At 37.0% G+C, this 14,627-nt stretch overlaps 1 protein-coding gene across 1 annotated transcript in view; it reads right to left on the bottom strand.

Moving 5' to 3' along the window:
* LOC127454402 (tumor necrosis factor receptor superfamily member 11B-like) overlaps positions 1–12,062 on the bottom strand; it is a 39,197-nt gene extending 27,135 nt beyond the window's left edge. Inside the window, exons 1-2 of the mRNA XM_051721589.1 lie at positions 11,951–12,062; positions 38–401 (exon numbers count right to left, since the gene is read on the bottom strand). Coding sequence (XP_051577549.1) covers positions 38–401; positions 11,951–11,998 — 412 coding nt within the window. The 5' untranslated portion in view covers positions 11,999–12,062. The remainder of the gene's footprint in view (positions 1–37; positions 402–11,950) is intronic.
* Between the last annotated feature and the right edge of the window lie 2,565 nt (positions 12,063–14,627).

The raw sequence follows: 14,627 nt of genomic DNA, 5'->3' as shown, positions 1-14,627 counted from the left end.
CAAGGTAGTATAGTTGACACGTGATGAGTGTACTTACCCTGTACTACGACTCCAGAGCCAGGCGGGCAGGTGGTGTGTCGGACGCAAAATTCCACAACCAGGTGATACCCGTGAATACACTCGCAGAGCCTGTCATGAGTGCTGTTACACTCCCTCTGTACAATCTGTCTTTCCTTGCAGACAGACATACAATGCTGACAGCTGTCTCCCCAGTGCCACTGTTCTGCAAAGCGTTTCTCTGGACAGGGGGCACAAACAGTAGGTTCCTCTGCGCTGCAGTGGCGCTCCACAGCCGTGCCGGGTGGACACTGGTCACAAAGAAGCACCTTAGATGTCACCGGGTCTCGGTGCTGATACTTGGGTATTTCGTGGTAGGCCCAGGCGAAAGACACGACAAAGAGCTGAGGAAACATATAGGATAAGCAGTTTAGAGAAAGCCAGCACTGCAAAAAAATATTCTTAGATCAGGTAAATAATGATGAAAAAATAACCTAAGATTTACTTGTTTATTGTAGTTTTACTACAATTTACCAAAGTTAAGAAATCTTAAGAGTTATTTAACCTAACCACAGTAGGTACTCAACCAGAATAGGTTTAGTACTGCAGCAATCACAGCATGGATTAGTCATTAGCAGCTCTAAACCACTAAGCAATTTTGTTTTCTTTAATATCAATATAGTGTTTGGTGCATAAAATCATAGGCTATCACAATATTTGTTTGAGGGGAAAATATTTGTTATTTGATCTGTCAGGACAGGCTTTAGTTGCAAGTGATCCATTTCAGTCGTTCTATTCCGATCCCACTCGTTCATCCCCATTTCATGTCACTGAAGACATACACTTTATTTTAATAAACATTAACAATGTATTTTAAATGTGGAATAAAAAATTTCTAAAAAGGGAATGAGTTATAACGGAAAGTAAACTTTGTTCTTATGGTGATCGGAGGCGCTTAGTGAAAATCAGGTCACACAAAGAAGGCTTTGATTCAAGTAAGGGCTGGGAGGGTGGTAGTCTTGATCAGTTCTGGAAAATCACTGTATTGTTAACAAAAATGCCGTGAACAGTAGAGTATCGGTCTGTGGTGTTGATTTTGCATGTGATGTGGATTTCCCTGACCCTCCTTTTCTTCCCATTTCGTGTCAGCAGTGAAGACATACTCTTTCTTTTAATAAACACTAGCATAAAATATTTTAAAGGGTTTTGTGGATAAAAGTGTGAAACTTGTTTTAACACATAGAAATATAAGATAAAATCATATTTATGTGAAGAAATCTGTATATATGCAATAAAGACATGTCTGTTGGGTACATTTTACTTTTCCAAATGAATTACAAATAAATAAATAAACACGGCCAACTAATGCCTTGTAAATGAGGGCTAATATCTACTATTGGTCACAATGTTCTTCCCATCCCCCGTGCAAAGACAGACACTTTCTTTTAATAAACATTAACAAATATATTAAAGGGTTTTGTGGAGACACTTGTTAAACAACACATTTCAGTGCATTATTTTGGACTTTAAAAAAATTTTAAGGTGAAAAAGCTGCTGTGTTGGGGGGGTTGTGGCATTCCGTTTCCAAAAGATTGTAGAAGACTTGTTTAGATTTTCACCCGGATCTTTGGATCAGGACAAACCTGGAATTTTTACACAAATTAAAACTCGAAATAAATGTACACACTATCTATTTAGACCAGACTGCCCTGCATCTTGTGTCAGTGGATTCGTATTTAATTGTGGTGGCGGTAACTCACATTTTGTCAAGATCAAACATGATAGATTAGAGTAGCAACATTAAATTGAAAAAATAATTATAATAATAATTTATAATAAATAAAAGTAATAAAACACAACTGTATATAACTGAATCAAAAACGTACTGATGAACAGCTGCAATTACCAAAATATTTTTATTAAAAAAGAATTAAGGTTCAATGGACTTGTGAATCTGTGATTTTTTATTTGAACTGATTAATTTATATGAAATGTCCAAACAAATCACCAGAACACATCATTTTAAAAATGGACTACTATCCCTCATGTCCGCGTGTGCGCTCAAGTGCACTGGGGGAAACCCGGAGAATGACGTAGAGGGAAACCCCACTATCGCAGTGCAATGCTGGCACAATGGAAAGTTAAGGAAACAAGCACAGCAGCAACTGTGGAACATTTGGAATTAAAGTTAAGCAATGGAGAACAAAATCTTCCTAAGATTTTTACAGTGTCATGTTCGTTATTTACATGCATTGCTGGTCACATTGCGCATTACAATTATGTGACAAAAAGCAATAATGTTTCACACTATTGTGAACTACACTCATGCTATTGTACTGTATGATGTAATTAAGTTAAATCATAAACTTTATTAAGTAATCGTGAACGCTGCCACCCTACACGACTGTACCGCCTATGATTTTACCTTTAAAACACATGTCCAAACAGACAAAGATATAAGTTATAGCAAATTTCAAAACTGCGACATGTTGTATCAGAGCTGAGCACACGGCCCCAAGGCTATCGGTCCACAAGTGTCAACAAAGAACTTTTACGACTCATATAACAATAACAAAATAAGCACATTTACATTTTATTACGTTTATAAGTAGGGTTTCAATTGAACCACTCTATGTTAGTCTACCACTACTAACTAGCTGGGTCAATAATAACAGCATTAATTAAATGCATTAACAAATACAATTATGAATTTTCACAATGAATTTTCGTTCGATTTTTAGGAAGATGATTAAATAACCAATATCTATGAAGCAACAGTTTCCATTTATTGAAAAAGGCTGCTATTTTAGCATTTTCTTCTATATGCAAATGGTAAATTCATTACTAAGCTAAACTTTAATGCTGCCATTACTGTTGCGTTGTTAGATCTCCTTCTACACATCAAAATGTAAAAAATAAATAAAATAAAAAATACAACACAAATAATAATATTAACAATGTTAATCATAATGACCCTCACTTTCTTCACACTAAACTATGTTGCAAAAAGTGGCGTGAAATCAATTTTTTTTTTTTTTTTGCAGTGTATAAAGGGGCGAAGACTACACTCTCTCACCTTTCTGTTCACTTCAATCCATCTTTAGCTCACAAAAAAAATAAACTCTCTTATTAATAAAACTGCGTATTGCCAATTTTCTTCACGATAATAAATGCGCAGTGACACAGATTACGATTCAATAAGTCGCGAGCCATCACGTTATAATCTAGCTGCATTAAGCGTGCGTGCTCAAGGGATGAGCGTCATCGCGACAGAGTGTACATCAGTCGGATGCAGTTTCAATCTCTCCCTCTTAGATCAGGACACTTTGCACAACTCATAAAAGAGGCGCTGACCACACAGAGAATGGCAGAAATGCCAGTTTCAGAGTTTGTAGTTATTTACTTGATCTGCTTCCATATTATTTGAACTTTAATAAAGCTATAATGCATTAAATATATCTGCATTTAAGATGTAACGCCGGGGTGTTTCCTTTAAAGAGCTCCGGCTCCGCTTATTCCACAACGAGAGTGCTTCTGTATTTACTTATTTTTTTTTTTTTTTTTTTTATAATTCCCTCATACTTTGCGATCTACATCACCTGAAGCTGTGTAGGTTTAGAGTGCATCTGGACTGTGAGCACGAGCTGCTGTTCTGTTCTCGTGCGTCATCATTAGAGTTGAATGTGATCTTGTGTTACTTTAAATGAGATCAAACGACTATTCAATGAACATTTTTGCACTACCCACTAATGGCCATCCCTGGTGATGGCCCTGAATTTTGAAACTATCCTGATTGAAAATAAAAGGAGTCGATTCAATCGATTCCAACAGCTGGAGTCGGGAATCAGAGTCGACTCCAAAAAACTTAAAATCAAACACCCCTAGGAGTACCCCAGCATTAATGGGAAGCTTGATATAACTAACCCGTCAAAAACAGGAAGAACTCAAAGGTCTGTCAAAATAAAAGTCCTGCTACCGTGAAAGCTCTATTCAAATGGATTCAAAGTGGCAATAATACTCATAATAACAATTATGTAGTATTAAACTGTTGTATTATTATTAATAATAATAATATAAATAATAATAATAATAATAATAATATTATCTGTAAGCAATATCACAAATGCAAGCAGCCTTGTGCCACAGGTAATCAGATTTTTTTTTCAATAATACTGTGAAGCTCTGTTATGCAGCATTTTATTTTACCAAAAATAAAATTGAATTTGTTTGTAAATAAATAAATAATTCTATTTTTATTTGATTAAAACTGTATGTATCAATTTGATTAAACACCATTTGATCATAAAATTTAATTAAAAATTTAACATGGAATCCAGAAAGCTTTTAACGGAAAATGCAAAATTTGTATCTGTAAGACTTTATGCAGTTCTTTGAATCAAGTCATTTTCTGTGTAATTTAATAAAAAATCTGAGGCTTTTTATTTGTTGATTACAGTATCAGTTTAGTATAGATACCGAGGTACCAGGGCTGGGATCGTACCGAAGCTAAAAATTTGGTATCAGAGCAACCCTACTTGCGATGTAAAGGACAAGGGTATGAGTCTTGAAGAGCACACAAGTACCACAAAATTATGTGGTTGCTTCAGGTATTTGCTTTTTATGGCACTATTGGTTAAGTTTAGGTTTAAGGTTTAGGGTAGGGAACTGGGTTTGGTTGGTTTAAAACTTGATAGAGCATTAAGCTTGTTTTTTTTGTTTGTTTGTTTGTTTTTTGGGGGGGGGGGCATGCCCAGTTCCCATAGCACTCTAGGTCCTTGTGATGGCATAGTGACTTGCCTCAATCTGGAGGACAAATCTCAGTTGCCTCCATGTCTGAGACCATCAATCCACACATCTTATCACATGGCTTGTTAAGCGTGTTACTGTGGAGACCTATCGCGTGTGGAGGCTCACGCTATTCTCCGCAGCATCCATGCACAACTCACCACGCACCCCACTGAGAGCGAGAACCACATTATAGTGACCACGAGGAGGTTAACCCAATGTGAATCTACCCACCATAGCAACTGGGCCAATTGGGTGTTTAGGAAGCCTGATTGGAGTCACTCAGCACACCCTGGATTCGAACTTGCGACTCCAGGTGTGGTTGTCAGCGTCTTTACTTGCTGAGCTATCCAGGCCCCCAATAAAGCATTAAACTTAAACCTCATCTGTTTGGTACAGGAGTGTCAAACTCAGTTCCTGGTGGGCCACAGCCCTGCAGAGTTTAGCTCCAGCCTTGTACTAACATGCCTCCTTGTAATCTTCAAGCACTCCTGAAGACTTTAATTAGCTGCTTCAGGTGTGTTTAATTAGGGTTAGAGCTAAACTTTGCTGGACTGTGGCCCTCCAGGAACTGAGTTTAGACACCTTTGGGAGAACATTTAATAAGCTTTTAGCGCTACTCAAAGGACTTTTCACCTCAGAACTGCTGTGATGCATGTAATGAACCACGTAATTTAATTTAGCAAAAATGTTGCCACAGTCACATATTTTTAATGAAAACAGGCTGGATTGTAAAGGGATAGTTCACTCAAAATGTTGTCATCATTTACTCACTCATATTGGTCCAAACTCCAAAGAAAGAAAGCTGTACGGGTTTGGAGCAACAGGAGGAAGAATAAATGATGACAAAATGTTCCTTTTTGGGTGAACAATCCCAAGTCCTGGCAACTTGGCATATAATGAATTAAGTAAATTAATATATATATATATATATATATATATATATGCAAACTGTTGTCTTACTTTTTTTTAACAAACATATTTTTTAACAAAACTGAAACTTTTATACATTTCTTATACAAATGTACACCTCTTTTTTTCTGTCGTGTGTCCTATACAGAAACATCAAAATGCCAAAATCTTTGTTTTTCAAGCTATGCTAAGCAATGTATTGACAGACAGCCAGTAGAAGCTCATATGAGGCTCAGATCTCCACCGCAAAGCATCAGTGGAGAGTAATTTTCCCTGGGGACTTCCCCCTCACACTGCTGCCATGACAAACAATACACTCCGGATATCGCACAGGCCATGGTGTGACTGCTCTTGGCTCTTGTCAAATAAGCAGGATTCACAAGCTCTGAAAGAGACGGAGTGAGAGAGAGGAAGGATACCAAGATACCCATAAATCCCTCTCGGCTGAGTCTCCAGACCAAACATTGTGTTCTCCACAGCAGGTGGTGGAACTCGGTAAGGAAATCATTAAGTCCTTTAACTCGTTTTTTAGCACGTTGAATGCCACAGATATACAGTCAAGCTGTTGAAAGGCCAGTGAACTTTTAGCCTTTTGGCACTCGAAAAACATAAACTAAACTATGCAAGATAAAATAAATATGACCCAGAGTATATAGAAGCCTAAGTTTGTAATTTCATAGTTTGAAGTTTGTAACTCAATGTTAAAATACTTTCTCTTGTCCCAGCTTAATATGCAGAGACAACTGTAAGTAAACCATTTGTAGGTTGATTTCCTCAAAAACTGTAAACATTAAATCTCTGTGCCGCCATAACAATTTCTCTGTTTGTTTAAGAATCCTGGCCCGCCTGACACAGCAACACTGACTCAATCAATGGTGTGAGTTTGGGGCAGGACTCTTTATTTCTTCATTCAACCAACCAGGTCGCATGACAAGTTGTAACAATTAGAACGAGACTGGCTCATACAAAAACGTACAACTTTTGCTCCCATCGAAAAATATAGACAAACCAACGAACTATGTTATTTTTCAAGTTTAACACCTAACCCAAACCTAAACCTTACCATTAAGTCTAACATCTTACCCAAACCCTAAACCTAAACCATAATTTTAATAGGAAAAATCTCTGTTTTGTTCCATGGAAGAAAGAAAACATCAGGGTTTTAAAAGAGATAAGTGAAGCATATTACAGGTTATTGACTTTCATCAGTCATTTGAATTGTATAAATAATTATGGAATGAGTAACCTAATTTGTTTACTGACATTTCCTTTCTTAAAATAAAGTGTTGGATGTACCTGTATTGTATCGATTTGAAATTCAGTTTTTTTATTGGTTGGTCATATGGGAATAAAAGTCATACCTTCTCAAAAGAGTCAAGCTGTACGATACCCTATGATTTCGCCACCTTGTATAAATTATTACAGGTTGTCATGAGACTATGTTGGTTCAATGGCAGATGGGAGTATTGGAAAACAATAATTATTTTTGCAATTCCGTTTGATGGTTATTGGCGCAGAAATTATAAACTTCAGCTTAAAATATGGGTTCACGTACAGTGCGGATAAACCAGGTTTGTGCCAATCACAATTTGTTTTGTGCAGTGAATTATTGCAGCAAAGTTCAATAGACATTTAGAAACCAAAATTTTTAATTTTCATATTTAGCCTATGTCATATTAATAATTTTGCATATTGTTGGATCAATTAAGTACATGTTAATATTAACACATTTCACTGTTTGATTTTAAGGACATTTTTGTTTACTTTTGTATGAAAATTAATTTTGGTACTGTTCCACTCAGCAATTGGTCCATTGTAATTTGGGTCCTGAAAAACATGTTCACACAGCAAATCAACATGCTGCTTCCAAATGGTCATGTACTTTAAAATCGAACCTATTCTGCTGAATTATTAACATTAGCATTCCCAATCAGACATTTTATGCATTAATTAAAATGTGTTCACCTTGCCCTGAGATCCGGGTTCTGGTCCAGTGGAAACTAGGAAGTAATCACCTTGACACAAACAATAATGAGTGTGATTCAGAGGTTACATTGTCCCTGTAAAATTACATTTTTACTCTATTGACGGTTAGGTTCAGGGTTGGGATTTGGGTTAGGGAGTAGGGTTAATAAAATATGCACTCCTATTGACTGTAATAAATAATTTACAACAAAATTTACAACACTTCCAGCTTCAACCACTGGGGGCAGTGGTTCGAATTTCGCTAAGCACAGATCGATTTCAGCAGCAGAACTTTCAACCTCCTGTTGCTGAATTCACCGTATGACCAGTGTCCTTAAGTAAAACCAGTTGTGAACCTCTAAGAGCACACGTTGAGTTCCTTTACAGCAGTATCTTTACCTGCAGCATAAATTACAATAATTTTTCCAAACCTTTATGCAATTTTTAAGACTAAACCAGACATTCCATCAAATGGACTATTCTGTTTTTACCATAAAAAGCACAGTGTAAAATGAAAATTACCATGGTCAGTGCTGCAGATTTACAGTCAAACCGTGGAAGAGCCGGTGAACTTTTAGCCTTTTGGCACTGTGAACAAGGTTGCCATTTGACAGATGTGTACAGTATTCGAACCCAAAATTACATACAACTGTAGAGTCTCTGACAGTTGTAATTACACCATTCAAATGATCTGAAAGAAACTCACAAAGATGAATCCAGTGGCCCAGATCCAGCTGTGAATTCAAATGCTTGATTTCAAGGTATACTACATTTAGGAAGACATCCCAGTGTTTTAAGAAAGCAGTCATGGAACCTTAAAACATGAGACTGGAATTGATCATTTGGATCCCAGAGGAACCAGGAGTAATATTGGCTAACACTATGATGGAAGACCATGGAACGTCTACATACCTAAAGGATGAGAAAGTGTGTATACACTATTTTAACCACAAAATGACTATTTCTCAAATCATCACTACCAATTCCTGAGTAACAAGCTTGTTAAAAGTTACTTAGTTAAACTGAAAAGTGCAGAAGGATACTGCAAGGCTTTACTAATTACGGTTACAGGGTTACATCATATACTGTAGACCTACATCACTGTTGAACTCTGACTGTAAAGCTCCCTAGTTCTCTCTCTCTCTCTCTCTCTGGCCCCTGTGGGCTATCGGTTCTCTGTCTGGGAGGCCTGGCATCAAATAAGGCTGTGGTTCTCCTTACATCCTCATCATAAAGCCATCAGCCTCGCACACAATGCACAGATGAGAGAGATACTGGATTTAATGCAAATGAGCCCCAACACTGGAGACAGGACAGCACAAGTTACCTAGCCCACCAACAATCTCTCTCTCTCTCTCTGTGGTCCAGTTTGGCATTTAAGAGAAAGGAACTATACCAGACAAAAAAAGCAGACAATAAACATTTCATGAATAGCCAGAGTGTTAAGAGGAATAGTAAGAGGAACTTCATTGATGGCAGCACCATATTAGTTTTTCCAATAAAATTATTCTGCTTACAGTATTTGTGATGCATATATCTCAGAAAATGTTCAATTCAAGGCAAATTAATCTACATCAGTGGTTTTGAACTGGTGGGTTGCAACCCAAAAATGGGTTACAGTCTGTTCAGACAAGGTTGCGGAAATAAAATAAGCCTATCCACATAATACATAGATGCATATGATGTGAATAGGCTGATCAACACTTTAAAGGAAAGAGAACACACCTTCCATATCTTTAGTTGTTGATGTCAAAGGCTGTACACCCAATCAAACTCTGCAGTATTTTGCTGCAAATTAATCTGTCACTTGGTAGAAGCTAGCTAGACAAATTAAAGTTAAAAAAAAAAAAAAAAAAACATGAACAGAACTAAGGTAAAAGTAAGTATGACCCTGACTACATTAGACTTGGTTTGCTTGCAGCAAGAATAAACATGATTTGTATACCAACCATAATTGGTTTTCTGCTGTGAATTTTTGCGGCAAAATTCAAGAAACATTTAGAAACCAAACCATTTTCCTATTCAGCTTTTGTCATTTTAAAACCAGTAGTGAACCACTTGAAAAGCACATACTGAGTCATGTATTTGCTGTATTGAGTTTCTTTAGAGCAGTATTAGATTTGTCTCATAAATTACGATAATTTCCCAAATTTGTATGCGATTGTCCAGACACTCCCGTAAATGGACTATTCCATTCATTAACAATTTAGCACTATGAATGTCGCAGATATACAGTCAATCTATGGAAGAGCTGGTAAAAAATGTTCTTACTTTTCTACAATAAACAATTTTGGTACTGTGTTGATCGCCACTCTATGTCCAATATAAAGTCTTGGTTTTGAAGCAAAACAAGTTGAGAGCCACTGGTTTAAAGCACATCTTGGGTTTCTGTATTTTTTGTATTGAGAGGCTTTAGAGCAGTATAGTTGCGGCATAAATTGATGATTTCCCAAAGTCTTTATTTGATGGTATATTTCATGGAATAATTCAGACATCCATTTATTATCATAAAATGCATGGGAGTATACTGCCCTGCAGAGGCAAAATGCAGTAACTACACATTTTGTTAAAATGTAGTTATAATCAAAAACAAGTCTTTAAGGCAAGTTCTGTCCTGTAACAGACATGTTTGGCTCAGTTTAGCTCAGATTCAGAAAAAAACAGTGAGATTACTTTGTAATCCACATTTGGCTGGACAATCAATAAACTTTAAAGCCATAATTTAAAGCCATCAGAAATGCACAAACAGTTCCTCCATTATAATCTTTATCTGTGAAGGTTATATTTTCTAATATAGTCTGAACAATATAAAAACAAAAACATGTCACTTTGAGATCTGACATCATTTATGCCACTTGAGAGGGACAATAAAAAAAAATAAAAAATAAAAAGAATTGGCTTTTTGCCTCGGAATTGGCACAACTAGCGCTGGTATAAAAGAGGAAGTTAATATTTTGTAGTTCCTTTCATGATATTTTGCTCCTGACTGAATAAACATTGTGGGTGCATATCTTGTTTAATGTAGCCATGACCTCTGCAATATTGCAGATGGGTGAAAACAAATCATGCTGGTTTGAAGGACTACCTCTTTCTGCCCTCTGAAGGTAATAGCAACAGCCAAACAGACAGTACACAATTTAGGGAAGTTCAGACATTTTCGCCCTCTGCAGATAACGGTAAGATAACAGCTCCACTGTTTCCATATTAAAATAGCTCAACCTACATTATTCTAAAGAGCACTTCCAAGGGAATCCACATCTCCACATAAACAAATGTCTTCTGAAAAAAGACAAAAACATAGAAAGTCGACTGAATCGTGTTTGATAACTTTGACCATTCTCCAAAACATGGATTCATGCAAACACATTTACAGAACCACATGTAGTCACATATGCAAAGCACATCAAAGGGCAGTACAGAGCTGTACATGATAAAAAGACCAAAACCATCAACCATACACATATTACAAGACAATGAAATCCAATTTGGTCAATAGAAAATTGAGGTTCATCAGTCGGTTCATTCATTTGTATAAGAGCCTCATCTTTTCTACTCATTTAAACCAACTTTAGAAAAAAATATATTTAATATTTAAAATTAAAACGTAATCATTCTCATTTGCGTCACAGTGTTCACAGAGCTTCATGTACTTATTATGTAATAACTTTGTTATGCCACACTTATTAATTATACATGTAGGCTAATGGATGTACATGGGCTGTAATGAAAAGAACATGTCTGTAGAGATTTACCTGTCTGTTTTTGGTAAGCTTTATAATATTACTGTTAATTTAAACCTTGTAACAGCGTGTCCTGTTAATAAGATTTTTTTTTCCAATGAAACCGGAGCTATGCAAATGCTTTTGGTACTGCACACTCAAATCAACAATAACTTCACTGTGCTACCTAGGCTTATTCTGAGTAAAATAAGGCAATATAAATCATAAATAAGCTGCGTCTCAAAACCAAGTGAGTTACCAAACTAGACAACATTTTTATGTTTGATTTTTGGCGCGTTCTGACTACGAACGCACCTATAATGCCCGTCTTTCAAACATCCGAACGTTTTAATGAGTTTGAATGAAAATATCAATCGATTAGCCGCTTCATTCACCTGCGCTTCTCGACTGCACAGAAACTGTCCGTTATGTCACAAACTTTTAAAACATAGGTTTGAATTGAGTATTCCGCTACAATCCTCTGTTTTCAAACGTTTTCATATGTAAATCATCATCATAAAATGACAAGAAAGACACAAATGGACCAGCCGGTCTAGTGAAGAATCGCTCACCATCATCATACTCAACATCTGTAATTTCACTGCTGTCGGTGGAGGCATATTCAGCACACGCACAAGTCTCGCAAAAAGTGGATCAGTTCGTTTCCACACTTATAGTTTAAGGGATAAAGTCAGAATGTGCCCACCCACTTTATGGCACTGCTGTCCATCCTCTTGCTGTCTGGACTCTTGAGGGGAAAATCATACCTGTGGCAAGTGCTCTCTTGAGCAGGCATGAAATAAGTGAGTATTTTTAGATTATTCGGAAATTTGATGACTGGCTTCATGAATCAAACTATGACGTGGATATTTCAGACTAAGTCAGTAACAAGACATGCCATTTCCAAATTGCAACAATAACACATTTCCTTGATACTAACATTATCATCTACTGATCAGGAAGGATTGATTGTCACAGTCATAATCAAGAAAGATTGTTTTATTATGCGTATAATTAATAAATAGTGCTGACCTTAAAATCTGTATAATATATTTAAATGCTAACCATAACAGTAGACTGCTCTGGTGGCTTAACTTGAGGAAAAGAAATAAACCAGTTGTAAATTTACTTTGACAAGCACTTCACAATTATACACTTTTCTATTTTTTTAGGGTACTAGTGCCAGGATCCTTTTTCACTGTGGTTTTTGGCTTAAAGCTGGACCCTCGATACAAAGTCACAGTATGACTTTAGCTTGTCTAAACCAGCTCTGAGATTAAAGAGCCCTGCCAAGTGACATGCTCCAGGTCACGGGGGACAGCAGGGACACCAGCTGCATGTAAAGTACTTCAACAGTCCTGGTTTTATGACATAGCCACAAAGCATGTTTGCGATTTTGTGTGGTTGCACGATCATTCCAGAGTGTCCGTAGAGATTTTACCCGAAGATGTAGCACACCCATGATGTCTTCAGTGTCACATCCCTTTCACAGATTATAAACGCCTTCATCTGATTGGCTCTGCATTTAAACTTTAATAATGTATGCATACAAACTGGGGTGGCCGATATACAGATTAAATAAATGCATCTTTTATCTCGGTTAAGCAAAATGATGCCATATGGTATAAAGGGAATGTGTTCCAATCAGAGTTTGTGCTACATATAATCATTATATATTATAATCATTACCTGTATATATATATATTTTTTTATCACTCATTAGCTACTTTTGTTTTGTATTATGTTGCATTAAAATGTGTTTTTGAATCACTTTCCATTATAAAATTGTATATAGTGTATCATCAACTAAAAATTTAGCAATGGATGATGCAATCCATGACACAATATACATTTTTGCTTAAACAGCCCAACCCTACCTACACATTCCTAAATGTATAAGTTTAGAGATCTAGTATCAACAGATATTTTTTTTCATAATCAATTCCTCACTAACCATAAGAGGTGAACAGCCTTCAAGACTCAAGTCCACAAGAACTCATTTAACCTTTTATTGGCAATATACAGTTGTCCATTGCTCTTCACTTAAACTATGTAACATGTAACAATGTATCAATAATTAATTTATTATTGTATTTATTGGCAACATAATGTACACTTGTTCTGGGGTTTTCACTTAATTTTTTTATTATAAAATTGTGTAACAAAACTCAGAGTTGGCAAAATTTGTCTTCCACTATGTGAGTTCATCTTTGTTTTGGACTATGTCTAATTTTTTTTGGATATTAAAGAAACGATAACTAATATCCAAGAGTAAATGTCATTTAAAAATACTGATCAAACCAATGATCTGTCTTTCTCTATTTAAAGGAATATTCCAGGTTCAATTCAAGTTAAGCTCAATTGACAGCATTTGTAGCATAATGTTGATTACTACGAAAAATTATTTCAACTCTTGAACTTTTTTATTTTAAAGCAAAAATCGAGGTTACAGTGAAGCTGTCAGTGTTCTGTGAAGAGATGAGGCGAGAGAGTGAGGATTCAAATGCAGAACTTTAATTATGAAAAAAAGAAGGGGATACAACGATGAAGGAAAATATTCGAAGAAGGTAACAAAACTCTACAGCAGTGTGCTAACTAATCACGCACTATAAACAAGAACTGACCAGGAACAAAGAACAAGAAGGTATATATAGACATGGGCTAAAAAGATGAAGAAGAACACCTGGGATACAATCAGGAGGGAAACCAGGAAAACAGACATGACAATGATTACAAAACACTTGACACAATCCTCCCTCCAAAAGAGCATCTCCTGAAGCCGGAATAACAGTCTAAATGAAAGAAAACATTAACTATAGGGGGTTATGGTAGGAGACACAGTAGACAATGTAGCAGGGCCCGGAGTCTGGCATAGACCAGGGGACCAGGGCGGAGCCAGTGGCCAGGGAAATGGCTCCAGCAAGGGAGCAGGGTCTGCTGGTTTGGGTGGCCACTCCAGCAAGGGAGTGGGGTCCGGCGGCCTGGGAAGCGGCTCCAGGAAGGGAGCCGACGGATGGTTTGGAGGCCAAGGTGGAGCTGATGGTTGATTCAGAGGCCATAGCGGAGCTGACGGACTATTCACAGCCCAGAGTGGAGCTGGCAGATGGTCCAGAGGGCAAGGCGGAGTTGGTGGACGTCTGGAGGTCTGGGCAGAGTTGGTGGAATATCCATAGGCCAGGGCGGAGCTGGCTGAGAATCAGGATGGAAATGACGGAGGATCAGGAGGCCAGGATGGAACTGGCAGAGGGT

Source organism: Myxocyprinus asiaticus, chromosome 16 (genome assembly GCF_019703515.2).
Source record: "Myxocyprinus asiaticus isolate MX2 ecotype Aquarium Trade chromosome 16, UBuf_Myxa_2, whole genome shotgun sequence".
NCBI lineage: Eukaryota > Metazoa > Chordata > Actinopteri > Cypriniformes > Catostomidae > Myxocyprinus > Myxocyprinus asiaticus.
Note: the sequence above shows the minus strand (reverse complement) of the source record. Positions and strands in the feature narration are given on the sequence as shown.